The sequence below is a fragment of the Eucalyptus grandis genome, chromosome 1 (genome assembly GCF_016545825.1).
Source record: "Eucalyptus grandis isolate ANBG69807.140 chromosome 1, ASM1654582v1, whole genome shotgun sequence".
Taxonomy (NCBI): domain Eukaryota; kingdom Viridiplantae; phylum Streptophyta; class Magnoliopsida; order Myrtales; family Myrtaceae; genus Eucalyptus; species Eucalyptus grandis.
In genome coordinates, this window is record NC_052612.1 from 2,189,344 (window position 1) to 2,207,102 (window position 17,759).

The following is a 17,759-nucleotide window of genomic DNA, read 5'->3' on the forward strand; positions in this document are numbered from 1 at the left end:
AGGAAAAATGGCGGTGAAGGAGAAAAAGGATAAAGAGGTGATGGGCCTGGGCCTGGTCCTGGTCGGGGCCGAAGACCGGGCTTGAGTTGTTGTCCCAAGCCCGCTCATGACCTGGAAGATGTGTTGAACTGTTTGGGCCGGGATTGGGCTTGGGCGCGGGTCGGGCTGGGGCCCAGTGTGGGCATGCCGGGCATTTTAAGGGGCTTTCCCAAGTCTGTTTATTTTGGGTGCATTGGCAAGTTGCATCTAGGAATGCAAATAGCTCGGTTACTATTTATCTTCTCCGACCTCTCCAAGTCGCGACGGAGGCCGACGACCACCGGCGAAGGGATGGCGCGCGCCGGCGACCGCCGCCCGAGGGTCGCTCGACCACAGCAACCGTCGCCTGGGTCGCCGGACCTCGAGCGACGCCCCTGGATCTCACGACCCGGGCGTCGATCGCCCGGATCGCGCGACCCCGTGCGACGGCCGCCGAGGTCGCGCGGCCGTCGCCCCGGTCACCTAGGTCGCGCGACCCAGGCGACGGCCGCTGAGGTCGCGCGACCCGGGCGGCGGATTCGGGCCATCCTGCCGCCAATCCGATGTCGGCCGCGGATCCGGCGGTCCGGTGGTTGGATTTCAAAAAGAAAAATATAATTTGTTTTTGTTTTTTTAATTTAATAAAAGTAATTTACAAATACAAATTTTACCAAACGATATTTGCATTTCTGAAACCTCCTTCACCCAAAGGTATTTGCATTTTGGCAAATGCATTCCCAAAAGCCGAACCAAACGGGCCCTTTGCCATTCAGCACTTGGCCAAGGCTGCGTCTGGGAAAGACTTTCCCATGGATGGACGCCTAGGCTAAATTATTGGTTTTGGGAAGTTTTTAAAAACCCCATTCAGCAAAGCTCAAGGTAAATCTTAAAGTGTCTCCGGCTTTTCCACTTGCTCAGCATGTGAGTAGGCTAGGGTTAGTGAAAATAATTTTCTTCCAAAATTATCCTCATTAACTTTTTGTTTTTCGATTTTGATCTCGTTGAATAACTGTTCATTTTCTTCTCTATTGAGGTCAATTGGCGTGACTAGACAAAGCTACTAAGGACAGGCAATAGGTTGGAGAGAGGTTAGTATGGTTGCGGCAACCTAGGCAACCGTCAATGGTGGGTCACGCCATTTGGGTCCTTGCGACCCATATCACATGTAGGTTACACAACCCAAGTCACCTAGGTCACGTGACCCTTCACAAAGGTTGACCCCTCAAAAAGGTTACGGCAATCTCCGTGAGGGGTTGCAAGGGTCATGTGACCAAGCACCCCTCTCCTGGGTCACGCACCCTCACCAATGGTCTCCAAGAGTCGCCTAAGGTCTTGTGACCTCAAATGACTATAGCCAGCGATAGGTTTGGATTGCTAGCGGCCGCTTGCCCTTTATCAATAGAATGCATTTTTTTTTAAACAAAAGTTTTTTGCAAATATAATTTCTTCAAACACTATTTTGCTCAAATGCACTTCACAATAAATTTTTAGATTATAATTTATCAAACACAATTTCCATTTTAGAAAACTCATTTAATTTAAAGCCATTTATATTTTTTCAAAGATTTTCCACAAAAGTCCAACTAAGCGCACTCTAAGCTAGTTACTAGACTCTAGATTGACTTTATTTAATTGGGTCTATCAAGGAGACAGTTTATGCAACGGTTATACCACGTGATGTAATGAACTGATTAAAAGTGAGATGTGCGACCTCTATGGTGTGAATTATGATAAGATTTCTAATACACGAGCATTAGAGTTTTTGTTGTTACACTGTCAATGTTGTATGAACATTGCCTAAAATTCCATGCCCATCACTTGCAAAGTACTTATTTGGCATCATTAAATTGTACTTTCAATATAATTTTATGACTTGACTGTGTTTTTTTTTGTAGAGGTTGAGGATTTAATTGAATCAATTGAAAGATTTAGAAGCCAATTGCACCTTTAGCTAAAGATCTAAGATTTGATTAAATCAGTTGAAAAGTTTGCAACTCAATCTCATTCCACACAAGAGCCTGTAGAAAATTTAAATCATTCGCTACTAGAATGTTTGGTTTAAGGTATTAATGAAACACTAATTATTCACTAGGCGACTTGTCATTGAAGACCCACCAAGAACAAGTAAGGACGCCGATATTGGCAATACACCCAAGCATTCCATACGTAAGATTTAAGATTTATAGTACAATTTTCCCTACATATTCACAGACACCTGAAACTACGAAAAAACTCTAGGAAATTTCAAATATTACCTAACTTTTTTCAAGTCATCTTTTTCATCTTTTTTCCGCTCAATTAAAAGGGTTTGGTCTAAGATGCCAAGAGGGAAATATCAACCTCTAACTAGGCAAAGCCTTCGACCAAAAGGAAAAAAGGAAAAAGCTAGGCAAAGGTACACCACTGCAAGCCCATCATGTGTGAGTGGAGCCGATGATATACCAAATCGAACCCGTCAACTTTAACTTACAAATTAAGTTTTGAACCGTACAGTGGCTTTCCCCAAATAATCCAATTTAAAGAGCTCAAGATAATTTCTCATGTCAACTTTCCAAGTCTCGAATAGTTCACCTTGATTTGATTTTTAATCACGCAATAAGTACACTTAAAATCCCAAAAATCACAAAAAAAAAAATCAAATACTAAAATTTATCAAATTAGTGCAATCAAATATTTCTATTAACTCCGTTCAATTTGATCGACAAAAATGTTGATCGATAGAAACTATGTGATTTCTAATTTTTTATTACAAACTTTATTTTAAGTAAATAGAAAAAAGTTAAAAGTGAAAAAAAAAAAGATAGTTGAGAATCCAGTGATCAAGACTTGACCATTGACCACTATCGACAATGGTGGTGGGAGAATGGTCAGTGGAGTCCGTCGAGCCTTGCTCGTCTCCTAAATCGATGCAAGGGTTGTCGACCCTTATCTCGATTTGACTGAAGGCCACCACTAGGCGTAGGCCCTTACTTGTAATGGCAAGGGTTGCAATCCTCTCCCAGATGGAGCTAGGGTCGCAAGTCCTCGACTAGCCCAATTTAGGGAGGGCTTGTAGGCCCTCGACCATCATCGGCCCTATCATTTCTCACCACAATGTCTCTCTCTTTTTTATTTTTGAATTTATCTTATTTTTATTTCATTTTTTAAAAAAATCATATTAAAAAAAATTAGAGGTTGATCAAAATCACGTCTCCCCGCAGGATACAAAATTAATAAAACAAGCTACTTAGTCAAGTTAAACGGAATTAATAAAAGATTTGATTGCATGAAGTTGATGGATTTTATGACTTTAATTGCACTTTTTAGTAAGTTGGAAGACTTAATTGCACAAAACTCCCATAATTTATATATGCAGAAAATGTGAGAGACAGAGCGAGAGGGAGAAGGCGAGGAAAATGGGAAAGGAGAGCGCGGATTAACATTAAAGCCCGGTCGTCTTCTTCATCGAAGAAGAGGAAGAAACAGAGCAGCCAAAAAAAACATGAGGAGCAACAGCACCAATAACAGCAACACCAGCAGCAGCAGCAACCACCGCCTCCGGCCAGACAAGGCCGAGAGCCCTGACTCCCGGTTCAACCAGACCCTCCGCAGCGTCCAAGGGTACGCCACTCCCTCCTCCCTCCTCCCTCCTCCTCCATCGCGATCCCGCATCTCGCGTCCCCCGGCCCTCTCCTCCGATCGCGGACGGCTCGAAACGGTGCCGATTCGCGGTGGAGCGCCGGATCTCCGGAATCGGAGCCGGCAATGGCCGTGATCTGGCTGTTGTGCTCTGGAGCTCGCGCGCGCGCGCGCTCCGGAGCTTCGAGATTTCGAGAGGTGTTGTTTCGATTGGGGTTTTCGGCTTTTACGATCGCGGGAAATGAATGGGGGCCGGGGGTGGGGGTGATGTCGGGGGAATTGAAGTGCGTCTTGCTGATTCTCGCGGCGCGCTTGTTCGAAAGTCGTGTGCTTGGATCTGTTTGGTATCGGTGCCTCGACATCGAAGTAGATGAAAGTAGGAGCTTCGGTAGCTGATCTTTTAGAGTGAGGAAATGGATCGGGAAGGTCTTTTAGACTTCGGCTTGTGTTGAAGGACTCGAGAGAGACGAGCTGCGGTGGTCTTCTATTGCTCGATGCTGGACGCAGGACTTGAGCTTCTATTGATTTTTCTTTTAATCCGTAGTTACTTCAGTAATGGAGGATGTGGTAGTTCAAATTTGTGAATTGGTAACAAGTTCTTGGTTCTGTGTAACTTCCTTTGCTTCTATCATTTAGCGTGTGTGTCTGTGTGCGCTGTGCATGAGCAAGAATGTGTGCTTCTGCGTGCCCATGGATGATAGCTGCATTTGGTGCATGTGTCTTTGCCTACCTTCTCCTTGGGAGCCTGTAGCAATTTCAAGGAGTCTGGCCTACAGAAATGTGATGCCGGGTGGTTGCATCGTATTTATTTGACACATGTCTGTGCGGTATTTTTTTTATCCACCCTTTGCTGCATAATCTGGCCATGAATTTTTCTGTGGTAAATATGACTGCTTTGCCTTAGTCACTACATCAACTTTAACATTGGAGATGCCATTGGTAGGTTGCTCAAAGGTCGCAGTATACCTGGAAAAGTATTGCTGGCCAGGAGATCAGATCCGTTGGACGATTCGAGCTGGCAAGACCGCTCTCCAAAGTATGAACGAAGTCTCTCAGAGAATGATACTGGCCCAAGTGATCGAACGGACAAGTCAATGGAGGTAGTACAGATGGTGTTAGTTGGTCTTTTGTCATCACTACTATAGGTGGTCGATATTATGAAAGTTTAATAATTGGGAATCGAGTGAGAGATTTTGCTTCTGATCTAGGAAGATGACAAAGGTCCTTTTAAGCCGAGTACACACGAGAATCTCAACAAGTCTAACTCCTCATCGGATGTTCATAGTACTCCCAAAGAAGTGCAGAAGTCCGCCATTGGTGCGAGAGCTACAGATTCGGCAAGGGTCATGAAATTCACGAAGGAGCTCTCAGGAACCGTCACGTTAGGTATGATGAGGATTTCCTTGTATAACTTTTGCATCCTGATGAAAGAGGGATAGTGTTCCCCTATTTTATTTAATAATGATGGACTGGGGAATGAACTCACATTAGCAGATATTCTTGCTCAGATTGGTTGGATGTGGTTAATGTTGCTTGTTAAGATGTTTGAACTGGTCGACAAAGAAGAGAAGGATCTGTATATTTGGATGACACTTCAACTTTGTGCACACTTCCTCTTTCTTCTAGTAACCTTGAGAACGATATATAGTCTCGATCTCATAAATGATTAAATGGGCTTTTCTTGTTAGTAAATTACAGGCAGGTAGTTATGTATTACACTACCAAGCTAACTCCGTGGTAATTCTTTTTTTGCTTTTTAGTCACTCACATTGCTTTTGCTTAGTCCAAAATTCGTCAAGTAAATAGGCTTAACTTACCCCTTTTAATCTGGTTTCCTGATATTGCAGTCGTCCATGCACCTGTGTCCAATTTTTGACCTTTTAGGGGCCTCTTTACATTGTATTTTCCTAGGCTTTGCCTTGTATGCCAGCTGCTTTTTGCTGAATTAGTAGTACTGGTAAGTTTGATGCAGAAACAAGGGTAAAAGTGACAAGGCTTGTTCTCACTTATATAGGGTTCATGAAAGATTTTAAGCATTGGTTCAATGGAGCCTTGTGCATTTTTTTTCTTGATCTTTTCATTAATAGAGGTTCTTTTGTTATTGCATACTGAGTGCAGCAGAGGTTCCTTATGATTAAACTTGGTCCTTTAATCGTATTTCTGTGATGATGACATTGTGTAGAAAGGTTGCGAGAGTTGGCATGGAGTGGAGTACCACCATATATGCGCCCTACGGTTTGGAAACTCCTCCTGGTAAGCTAAAGCTGTTACTTTGGGAAGTAGAGTTAGCACATTTATATCCCCAACTGAGCCTTCAAAAGTTAGCAATATCTCTTTTGTTGACATACAAAGTTAAAAAAAAATAAAAAGGAGCCACATTCAGTTGTTGAAAGAATTTCTTACTGGAACACGCATTTTTTTCAATTAAGGTTTCTATTGGTGGCTGCCACATTAGATTTTGATTCTATGAAGGTGTATTTATAATCATTCTCAGTGTGCTTATTGCTATATGAGGTGTAATTCGTTTATATTAGTCAGTTCGTTTGTGGTCCAACCTCTATAAATATAGAGAGGCATCTGGTGGTTCAATGCAGTCCACTAGAGGCACAAATATCTTGTCCTCTGAGTCTTACGTTTTTGCCATACACTCTTTTACCATCTCAAACTGAAGCTTTCAGTGTCATTTATGTGGAATTGATTTTGACCTTCAACTTGTCATAATGTGATTGTCCTACCTGCCTGGCATGTCGCTGTAATAATGTTTCCTTCTGCGGGCTTATTGGGTTTCATTTAAGAGTTATATTTTTGGAGTGCCTCGTTCATATTATGGTTGATAGAATATTACCATGTAATCATAATTTGGTGGTGGCACAGAGCCACTAAAACCCTCCTTCTCTTCCTTTTCTTGCCCAAATAATAAAAATAATCTGCTAATACAATCTTCATGAGTTAGGATTCTTTTGATAGTAAATGTCCCATTTTCTCATGCCTGTACAATTTAAGCTCACAGTAGGATTTAGCTAAACAATACTAGTAGGTTAATACTAATGGGGATGAACAACGAGATTTGGTTTTGCCCAATACCATTGTAGATGTAATAGTCTACAGGCTGAGGGAAAATAGCAACATTGTTATACTCTTTCTGCTAACTGAGGAATTCATTAATGGCTGCCTAAGGGGTTACATCTGCTGTACAAAATTAATTACAATAAGATCTTGAAAGTTCAGAGAAGTTTGGGTACGAGAAAGGGTGCTAACTGAAAACCACTAAAAAGGCCTGACAACCATTCCTCCTTCTGAACCATTATAGGAATTTCAATATTTTCAAAAGCCTTTTGATTCATTTCCTTTAAAATCTTTCAAAGAAAGGAAAAATGAACTGGACAGCCATTTCTTTTATCTAAATGCAGACCAAGTGCTGGCACATACGTAAAGACTTAGAGAATGAGGACGGGTAGCAACAATTTTTAACCAAATGCTCTCTCCATGTCAGTTCATATTGTAGATCATGCATGAAGATCCATAAATCTGGTTTAGCAGTTCACTGGATTGGAATTCATTAATATGATTTGGTTTGACTAAGTTTATTCATAGTGTGAAAATTAAATATGGACTGACCACAGGGATATGCACCACCTAATTCAGATAGAAGGGAGGGAGTCCTGAGAAGGAAACGCCTTGAGTATCTTGACTGTGTCGCTCAGTTCTATGACATTCCAGATACTGAACGTACAGATGAAGAGATCACCATGCTTCGCCAGGTATATTTTGTTATATATGGCCATGTCTATGATTGAACTAATTTTCTCATATTCTGCTTCTCACAACTTTTGTATACTTTGATTAGATTGCTGTGGATTGCCCAAGAACTGTACCTGATGTTTCTTTCTTTCAGCAAGCCCAAGTACAGAAGTCCATGGAGCGCATCCTGTATACATGGTCAGATAATCTTCTTTGTACATGCCGATCAACACTTTAATCACAATATATGAAAACTGAAAACCTTGCTTACCTGAAGCACAGATGAGGGTGAAATGGAATTTAGAGTAGTCTGAAGCTACCATTTGACAGAGTGCTTGAATGTGTAACTCAAAAGCTTAATCCAACAGGTGGAGGGAGAGTAGAATGTGCAACGATGACACCATTTGCTGTTCTAACATGTCATCCTCATGCTCATCGTGTTCCTCTGTTTTTCTGACATAGCACCAAGATATCTTTTGCTTCAAAGAGGAGGCTAGTATTTATGGCGTCTAGCATCCACAATTAAATGGCCGCTTGACTTCTTAGATAGGGCAAAAAGGCAGTGTTTTTGTTGGTGGTAATGACTACTACTCATCCCATTTTTTCATATCACACTGAAGACAGAAGGTTTAGGAAAAATGGAATGACTTTTATTATTTAGAAAGTTTTAGGATGTGTCACAATTTTTCCTTCTTTCATATTGATCAAAGGGCCTTCTATATATGAGCTTTGATGCTTTTTCTTGCTGGGAACATTTTTTATTGATTAACCAAAAGATTCATTGATAGGGCACTAAGGGCTGCTAATTATTTGTCTTGATATGATACCAGTATTTTCTATTCAATTATTTTGTCATAACTTCATGTGCTGCCTATATAAAAGTGTTTAATTTTACAGTTAAAGTATTGATGGAAGAAGTCTATAATATCTTCTTGTCACAGGCAAAGCTGTCTGTACCAACCTGAATCGATGGTGTCATGCATTATCTCATAGGGTCTCATGAGGATCTATAATAGCAACAAACCATACATTGCTGAAATTAGTCACAACCTAAAATGATCTTCATTAGACATTTTCCTATTGTATAAACCTTTCCCCTCACTGGGCTAAACGAAACTGTGGCCATTATGAAGTGTAAGAACTAAAACCGGGAGCTCTCTGGTTCATCAAGGAGATTTCGTACAGGGATTTAAATGATGGTTCTTATGTGGTGGGTTTTAAATATGGTTGTTAGGAAGAACCGTTGAACTATGAGGTAGTTGTGCAGTTTGTGAATGTCATTAGGACCAAGTTGAACTGTTGAAGCTGCTCGACTGAGGTTCCATCTTCACTCTCTTTGCTCCATGTCTTCCCTGAGGACATGTAGATGTTATGACACTTTTGGAAGGAACACTACTAGATGCCTTCTCCTGGTCAACTTAATCTCTCCGTAGGGATTCTGCTGGTTGATTACTAAATCCGTGAAATTTTTAGCCTCTTGAATTCCTAAGTTCTGCAAGCTATGTCTCTGCCAGTTCATTTTTATACATTTGTAATGCTCTAGTATCTGAAGAGTCTAGATGGATTTCAGTATGAGCTTGTTGATCTTTCTTCTAATGCTTAGCTGATTAAATCCAGGGCTATCCGTCATCCAGCTAGTGGGTATGTTCAAGGAATAAACGATCTAGTCACGCCATTTCTAGTCATCTTTTTGTCAGAATACTTAGAAGGAAGTGTGGATAATTGGTCACTATCTGATTTGTCTACTGAGAAGATCTCTTACCTAGAGGCAGACTGCTATTGGTGTTTGACAAAGTTGTTAGATGGTATGCAAGACCATTATACATTTGCTCAACCAGGAATCCAACGGCTTGTCTTTAAGCTGAAGGAATTGGTCAGGCGCATTGATGGTAAGCCTTAGTCACGAGTTTTTTGAGTTGATAATGGACATGTATGCAAAATTTCAGTACCACAACATTACTGATTATAGTTTATTGGAGACGGATATGTCTACTTGTGGTTTGACTTAATTTTCTGGGAGTGTGTTGAGGGTGCCCTGACAGATGTCTTAAATCTTTCTTAATATAATGTTTAGCAGCATTACACAGGTCTACACGTATGTTGATTAGGGTGCTGTCAATTGGTAAATTTAGTAGCAGCAATGGACTCGAACTGAAGATACACTACAATTTCCTTTCTAAGAATACCTTGGTTTCACTTCATATACACGAAAACAACTCTTAACGACAAAATTGTCTTTTAAGAAACATGCATACTTTTAAAAACAAGAATGTCTCAGCTTCATAAGCACCTGTGACTGTGACCACCGCATATGACATGTGAAAGCAAGATATGTGGTGCCATTCTCATTTTTCTGTACTTATGACATTCATAAATTGCTGCATACATCGTAATTTCATATCTAATGGGACAGCATGGAGCGCCTTCTGAAATTTGTACTCAGATCTACATGGCCGGCCATATTGACTGGGTTGGATTTCTGGACGCGCATAGCATAGTTGTTTGCATAAGAAGAAATGGTGCATTCAACTACCATGCCATTTTCAGATTATGCCACTCTTTCATTGATGCTCAGATGTCCGATTACCCCATTCATCCGTGTGTTAGTTTTCATTGCAATTTTGGAATTATTTGCTATTATTTAAACTTCTTGTTCTTTAAATTGGACCAGAACCTGTGTCAAGACACATGGAGGAGCAAGGCCTGGAATTTCTGCAATTTGCTTTTCGCTGGTTTAATTGTCTCTTAATACGTGAGGTCTGTTGTTACTTGAGCTTCTCTTAAGTCTTCACTTCTTTTACTTCTCTTGAACTAAAGGTGCCTGTGTAATTGTGAATTTTCTATTTTTTCCCTATAGATTCAATAATTCAGGCATGAAGCTTCTAATCTAATTCTTCTTATCAGATCCCTTTCCATCTCATCAGTCGCTTGTGGGACACATATCTAGCAGAAGGAGATGCATTGCCAGACTTTCTTGTCTATATATTTGCTAGTTTTCTGCTGACGGTATGAGAGACTACCACTCCAACTACTTTACAGAACAATTTAGTTAACTTTTCTACATGTTCAAATTGTTTTTAGGAAAGCAGTTATGAATTTGATTCCTTTATATGTCTTTGGCCTGTGAATAAGAGTTTTTTTTTTCCTTAACTACTTGATATTTGGTTAACTTCCTAGTATGTTCACTGATTTTCCTTTACATGAAGGATGCCACCTATCATATGGGATCTCAGAACAGAAAAAAACCTGAAAGATGTTGCTTCTCAGGAACATCTTGATCTGTTACGTATTTAAGTTTTGAACAATTACTCCAGCCCATTCCATTGTGACTTACCACAATATCTAGCTCAAGCCTTCCCCCATGAATATAGTCTAACATGATGTGAGAACCAAGAGCATTTTTGATAGACTGCAGGAACCTTTCTGAGGGTGATCTCACTCCCATGAGCTTTAGGTTGGAAACTGATTGAGTTCTCCATTTGTTATGCCGATGCCCTCTTTCAGCCGGTTCAGGGGATGGATAACTGGGTATATATGTCAAGGGTAGTGATGTAGAAATATCTTTCAGGTTTCTTGTAGTTGTAGATAGTGCTGAATGCCAGCCAGTTAAAGTGGATCTTTCTCTATGAATCCCTCAATTTGCATTTGATCAACCAACATCCAACTCATTGTGGAATTGATATTTGCGGTGGTTGCTCAAATTCCATGATCGAAGCTGTCTAGGAATTTTTTTAATCTCTTTTGAAGCTTTTCCATACGTTGAGTGATATAAATCTTCAATTCTTGGTGCGCAACTTCTGTTTTCCTATGTTTTGACAGCGTTATAAACCTTTTTATTTCTGTTATTTTTGTCTAAAGCAAGTAAAGTGAAACTGAAAAAGTTGATATTTTCATGGCTCTCAAACTTGCCTGCCGGTTGATCTCTGTATTACAGTTTTCTTCAGATATATTTCGTTGTTGAAGTCATGACATTTGGAATGATCACTATTGTATTGTTCCCTGTGCTGTGTTCAGTGGTCAGATAAACTTCAGAAGCTTGAATTCCAAGAAATGGTTATGTTTCTTCAACATCTTCCTACGGAAAACTGGACTCACTTAGAGTTGGAGATGGTGCTTTCTAGAGCATTCATGTGGCACAGTATGTTCAATAGCTCACCCAGTCACTTGGCTAGCTGAAGAGAGTACGGTTGCATTGTGCTCTTTGAAGGGATGATGATTTTTTTTCCCTCAACTTCTTTTCCTATTTCATGTGCCTTTTACCCCCTCCAAGTTCTTGCAGTGTTTGATTATCTTACAAAGTAGTTCTTTTTGCTAGCTTCTGTGTCAATTGGATGTTCTTGTTTTGTAGTGTTCATACTGGTCCTTCTTATATTTGTAGACATGTAGATATAAGTGTTCATGGGAGCTACAAGAAAGGAATGCATATGTGAAGATAAATTTGTTTTACCCTCCTTTTCCGGCTTGATGAGTTTATGTGACCTTACCGTGATATAAAGTGGGTTCTTGATTCCTTTTTTGTGTTTAGGGTATGCAGAGTGATTTCCTAAAGTGCTTTCCTGTTGACGAGTGTCCTCTTTGCACTAGTTAAACATACTACATTAGGAATAATGCGCTTTTCAAAACAGTAATTACACATGACACGAGACAATGGTTGCTTCCAAACTATAAAGTTTCCTTAGATAGTTGCTTGACCAGGGTCCCTTGGGGTACTCGTTATCAGAATTTCATTTCTTAATATGACTAGTAATTTTACATTTAGGAAAAAACTTACGACCTATTAAGTTGAAGTAATGTTGCTATCCCTCGAATTATTACCATGCAAGAAGTAACTACCAATCCATCTGCAATATACTCTGCTGTAGCTACTCTACTTAGGTGATAAATGTGGTCAATAATCGGGCCATGGATTGCATCTGTTTCTTGAGCAAGTAACTAGCAGAAACGCCATGTTCCACATCATCCATTACTTCTCATCTGGGAAAAGCAAAGAGCTTTTCAAAGATACATATGCTAAATGATCTCTTTTGCCCCAAGCTAAATTCGACGAATTTCTGGCCTTTCCTTGCACTAATAGTTAGCCCTTTATGTGAGAAGAAAGGACAACAATGTAGTCTCATCACAAAATCATTCCAGTACAGAGGATCAAATGCATTGGAGCATCATTAAATGACGATAAAATTCACAATGACGGATAGACAAGTAACGCTACACTCAGGATTATCAACGATAATGCCTATCGACTGATCTATCAAGAAGAACTCAACTAGAAGCAACTTGTGACCATAACAATGAGGTCCATCCGCCAACATATATAACACCTACGCTTTCTGATTAATTAAAAAACCTGTTCCATATAACCTAAGCAACAGTGACTGCAACACTGGCGTGAGAAAAGATGCCAACAGCACCTGCTATAAATCAACCGGCCTAAGCTCCTCTGGATTAGAGACCCACCTACGCACCAACGGGCATGAAATTTTGACAGCGATTACCCGTGTTTCTATTTCAATAAAAATTTCAAGATCCTACTGCAAACCACATGCAATGATTTTGATAGAAGTCAGCAAAACTGGTGCGTCTTATCATCGCTGGAGCAGAACTTCTAGCTGCCCATGCTTGCACAGCTATAAGTCCTTAAACAAGATCAAACGATCTCCTCTTTGGCTGTAAAAGAAGAAGAACAGAAGTTAAAAACTTCATCTTAAGAGGTCAAGTTTCAAGTGAAGAAATGTCAGAAGTAAAGTTCAAGCATCAAGAAAGCGAAAGGATAGTAAAAGCTAGAGTCGTTGCAATAATACTTCTCCCAGCCACCAGAGGTTTTCAACAGTGAATGGAACACTCGACTCAAATGACAAAATTACTTCAAAAATCCCAAGAATTTATTGTTAGCAACTATTGATTAAAAGAAGGAATGCATTCTCAGTGTATAGTAGAACATGACAGCAAAAGACAAATTGGACCACTGACCAGAAAGTAATGTGGTTAGGGGTAGCATGTCCTAAACTCCTACTTGAACAAGCCGAGAGTATAAAGCTCTAGTTCATGTTGCATCAAACATTCATTTTTGAGCAATGATGACTAGCGTTACAGAAAATTCATATCCAGATAACATCCAAGAGACATGAGCACTTTTATCAAAAGATAATTCCAAAGCTACAAAAGACAGGAAGGATCAGAGCGAAGCCCATGCATAAAGAAAGGCATATAGAGAACATAATGCTAGAATGAGTATGGAAGAGTGAATTCCTACATATTTTCTTTTGACTTCTTCTAGGAACTTCTTAGGAGAATCCAAATATTCAACACAATCTCTCTTCACGAACTCTACCAGATCTTTTTCTTCGGCCTTTTCTAGATTTCTTATGAGAATCATCAGGGTAAATTCGTTTGGCGTACAGCCAGCTGCTTTCATCTTCTCATAAGTCTGCATTGCGTTTTCAATCATGTCTGCGCTTAGATATGCTCCGATCATCTCGGCATAAGCCCTTGCGTCAAGTTCAACCCCTTCTTTCAGCAGTCCGGAGAAAACAACTTCAGCTAGAGCAACCATTTTGTTCTTTCCCAATAGTTGGATCACGTCGCAACGCAATGCAAAATCAGTTCCGTACCATTCCTCCTTGCACACGTACTCGAAGACCTATAGCTGGAATCTTTTTAGATGGAATGAGAACAGTAAAATGGAGATATTGAAATAGTGCATCCAGAATTCACACCACCCGTATGTATATAGCAAGGGTATTACTTTGTTTCTCTTTCTTCTCAATGTACTTATGACGACAGTAGTTTGAATATGCCCAACGTTGTTTCCCTTGATGAAACATGCAAAACCTGCATGTCTGCCCAATGTTGTTGTTGTTGTTGTTGTTGTTGTTATTATTATTATGCTTTAATTTAAAACTAATCTGCACAGTTATATTCTCCTTTCTTTGTGAATGCCTAATGTAAAAGATTGAAAAGAATACCCAAACCCGAACTCAGAAAATCCTAAACATGGATAAAATCAATAAGGCCAGAAAAGCCTACAAGAATCATTGTTGCAAGGTAAGCCAATCTCATCAGTCAACACTCAACCCATTTTCTACAATTCACCCATGCCACTCACTAGCTCAATGCACCAGTTGAATCGCTGATAACCAATAGAAAAAACGAATTCACCAAACTTCAGAGCAACACTCAATTGCCCAGATCACTTGCTCTGCTCATACCAGTTAAAGCATCCGCTACAATCAAAACGGCCTTTTGGAAAACGGACATGCAAAGAAAACAAAGACCCAAGAACCACAGACACCCAAAATGGCCTTCTAAACTTTCAATTCCTATGTGGAAGGGCAGAGATTTTTCACATCACACACCAAAGTTACCAAGAGAGAATTCGAAAACCAACAAGAAAAGCCAAGAAAACAAAGACCCAGAACCACGGGCGCGAAAAAGGCGATACCTTGAGGGCCAAATCGACCTCGTTCTGCCTCTTGAGCTCGGCGAAGGTGTTCAAGAGATCGGATTTCAAGAGCCGAGCGAGGGTCGTGCTCAGGACGTGGTTCAACCGAGGAGTGGATTTGGCCAGCTTGAGGGACTGGACGGCGCGTATGGCCTCCGTGGACAACACGTCCGACCTCCACAGCGGCCTCCTCGTACTGTTGCGCAGCCCGCAGGTGACGAAGCTCGCGGTGGCCGGAGCTCGGTGGAGGCGCGGTCGGACAGAGCGGAACGGGAGAGACAGAGAAGCCTCCATGCCTCCTCCTCCACTTTGGGTTTTGTGGAACCAGGCTGAAAAATTTGTAATAATTCTAGAATCAATTGCAAAAATGGTTTAAGAAGATTACTGGCTTTCGTTTTTTCTTAATAAAAAGCGACAACACTTATGTATTTTGGAAGGTTTTGTGAGTATTATGTAAAATGATGTTCAAGACATAGGTACTGCAAAATATAAAAATAAGTAAAAAAAATAAAAAAGTAGAACTCATCTCAACGCATTAAACATGAGATCAATCCTAGACATGCAACACTTTCGAGATTTGTATTACTATTCCTAGTATGGATCCTAAAATTTTCACAATTATAATTAGAGAGTATACCATTTCACCATTTCTTGATTTGTGCGTGTCATCCTTGCACAGAACCATATTAATCTTTTCTATATCATTCCCACTTTATAGGATGTCTCTTAAGAAGAAGCCTTTTGTATCCTACTTGGACAATATAAACTAAGATGCATGTATATTAGGTCGATGTGGGACTCTTCCTAATTTCAACTTATTTTAAGATTGGGCATGGGGGTTCTTGTTGCTCGACTTTTTTATTCATATAAGGCCCACATTTACTTCCAAAGTTAGGACATATGGCCAAGCAACTTGGCCATTTCAAAAAAAGAACTATAAATGTTCTGCTTTCGCCCTCTCCTGCCCGCCTCGTTTTATCTAAAGTAATCTATACTATAAGCCACTTTATTTTAGTTCATAATGCAAGACTCAAGTGTTCTGCTTTTGTGACCCTTTTTCTTTCAGTACACCGGAAATAATGCAGTGTCTTATGTTCCTTGGTGTCTTTAAGGTTCATCTTAACAGAATCATGTTCTGCTGTTATCTTCCACCCTGATGTGCAGTAATACCTTCGTCAATCGCTAACATGGCGAATATTTGTAAGATGGTATATTACATAAGCTGCCAAACAAACGATAAGTAGTGATGACGTAGGATGCATTCAGAGGCCAATCTCTGCAAACTTGGGCCAAAATGAGTAGCAACAATGTGTTCGGAGATGATTACTGAGTGTATTTTAGCTTTAGAGGATCGGACTTTTGCCATGGATTCACTGACCGCCTCTACCATGGCTTGGGTGGATGTCAGGTTCCGTGTTTTCAGAGATGACGATGAACTCCAAGTTGGCAAAAAAAAAAATGAAAGACAGCTTCACTGTGCAATAGAGAAATGCATCTAGTCATTGATGCCTCTGTGAGCTCATGGTCATGGTACAACAAACTTCTAAATTGAAAGGGAAGAAAGAGATTCTTTCCATTTTTTATGATTTGGAACCCGAGGATGTCAAGCTTAAAAGTCCATTCTACCGTGATGCCATATTGAAGTTGGAGCAAGAGCAGGAGTTGAGTATTGTCAATGTGGAGGCTTGTCGAAAGGCTCTTCAAGAAATCGATGAACTCAAGAGACGGAACCTAATAAAGGATGACGATAAGCTCCTCACCTTTTTCTTTTTCATGGAACATGTTCTTGATAAGAAGCTCTACCTGTCAGAAAAAAAAAATTGCAGTAATCAAGATTTCTATTGTTTAATATTTGTGAAGTTCTCTTGTTTTGCTTAGCTTTTACTTTTTTAACCTTTTTTTAATCCTTGGTCTTTTACTTGGAAAAGGAATAGTAAATAAAGTGAGTATAAACATGAACGGATGTATTATGATCTTTTCCCACTAAAACTGGTTTGCAATTAATTGTGATAGCCAAGGAGGACTAATCAAACTGGTCATTAGGGTGGTTTTGAATAATCCAAAGAAAATACACAAGTCTAGTGGTTAAACATTTAGTCAGAATGGATGACAGAGTGGCAGATACAAGAAAGTTATTACATATCGAAGCAAGTGGTTTTTAACTGGCTGTAGCTCCTGGAATGGGAGGCACAAGAAAACCAACTCTTGCCAAGGTCGTCCTTAATCAACTATTATCTCACTTTGGAACATGTAATAGTTTCCTTGAAAACATCCAAGAAAAAATCATCAAGAGATGAATGAATAGTTAAGTTGCAAAAAATGTTATCATCGGATATTGTTAATTCTTCCGTGGAACATTGATGATGTTGGTTATGGAGAGTGGAGGATTGGAGAAACACTCCACAAAAAGAAATCCTCATTATTCTTGATTATGTAGACAAGTGAAGAAGTTAGTAAGCAAGTGTACCTTGTGGTTTAGGCTCTAGAGTTATTATTACAACTAGGAATAAAAATGTTTTGCATGATAAAGAATTAATGGATGATGTTCTAGATTACAAAATGGAGAAAATAAGTTTCGATCATGGACTGCGGCTTTTCAGCTGGCATGCCTTCAAGAGAGACACTCCTTTAGATGACTACCTTATCCTTTCAAGAGTTGTTGCCTCCATGATTGGAAGACTTTGGCTCTTGAAGTGGTAGGTGGGTTCCTTTGTCGGAAAAGGAAGGAGATATGATAAGAGATGACAAATTTAGTAAAATTCCTCACAAGGATGTCGCAGGAAAGTTGGAGATAAGTTTTGATGCCTTAAGTACTGACTGATGACAAAATTTTCTAGATATTGCTTGCTTTTTCATTACAAGGCAATTCACATGTGGAAGGATTGTGCATTTTCTCCAAGAGTGTTAGCTATGTCCTCAAGAGCATGTCGTTGATAAAGTTTCT

At 40.0% G+C, this 17,759-nt stretch overlaps 2 protein-coding genes and 1 non-coding gene across 3 annotated transcripts; 1 reads left to right on the plus strand and 2 right to left on the minus strand.

The window, feature by feature from the left end:
• The first annotated feature begins 3,372 nt into the window (after positions 1 to 3,372).
• Positions 3,373 to 11,829, plus strand: LOC104450906 (GTPase-activating protein GYP1). Its single transcript, XM_010065940.3, has 10 exons — positions 3,373 to 3,618; positions 4,580 to 4,736; positions 4,845 to 5,022; positions 5,819 to 5,889; positions 7,260 to 7,397; positions 7,484 to 7,575; positions 8,995 to 9,266; positions 10,049 to 10,134; positions 10,282 to 10,383; positions 11,392 to 11,829. Exons 1-10 carry the CDS (start codon positions 3,500 to 3,502, stop codon positions 11,551 to 11,553), a joined length of 1,377 nt encoding a protein of 458 aa, XP_010064242.2. The 5' UTR covers positions 3,373 to 3,499; the 3' UTR covers positions 11,554 to 11,829.
• A 610-nt stretch (positions 11,830 to 12,439) lies between these two features.
• Positions 12,440 to 15,163, minus strand: LOC104450059 (pentatricopeptide repeat-containing protein At1g62350). The gene is made up of 3 exons (XM_018869089.2): positions 14,816 to 15,163; positions 13,628 to 14,014; positions 12,440 to 13,041 (listed from the first exon to the last, which is right to left on the minus strand). The coding sequence occupies exons 1-3, from the start codon at positions 15,107 to 15,109 to the stop codon at positions 13,012 to 13,014; spliced, it is 711 nt and encodes a 236-aa protein (XP_018724634.2). The 5' UTR covers positions 15,110 to 15,163; the 3' UTR covers positions 12,440 to 13,011.
• A 285-nt stretch (positions 15,164 to 15,448) lies between these two features.
• LOC120289081 lies at positions 15,449 to 15,553 on the minus strand. The gene has a single exon (XR_005547033.1). It is a non-coding gene; the product is annotated as a U6 spliceosomal RNA (small nuclear RNA).
• Between the last annotated feature and the right edge of the window lie 2,206 nt (positions 15,554 to 17,759).

Coding starts and splice junctions, on each gene's coding strand:
- LOC104450906 (XM_010065940.3), top strand. CDS start 3,500: ATGAGGAGCAACAGCACCAATAACAGCAACACCAGCAGCAGCAGCAAC. Junction 3,619..4,579: donor ACCCTCCGCAGCGTCCAAGG/GTACGCCACTCC, acceptor TGCCATTGGTAG/GTTGCTCAAAGGTCGCAGTA. Junction 5,890..7,259: donor CGGTTTGGAAACTCCTCCTG/GTAAGCTAAAGC, acceptor GACTGACCACAG/GGATATGCACCACCTAATTC.
- LOC104450059 (XM_018869089.2), bottom strand. CDS start 15,109: ATGGAGGCTTCTCTGTCTCTCCCGTTCCGCTCTGTCCGACCGCGCCTC. Junction 14,015..14,815: donor AGGTCGATTTGGCCCTCAAG/GTATCGCCTTTT, acceptor TTCCAGCTATAG/GTCTTCGAGTACGTGTGCAA. Junction 13,042..13,627: donor AAGAAGTCAAAAGAAAATAT/GTAGGAATTCAC, acceptor CTTCTTTTACAG/CCAAAGAGGAGATCGTTTGA.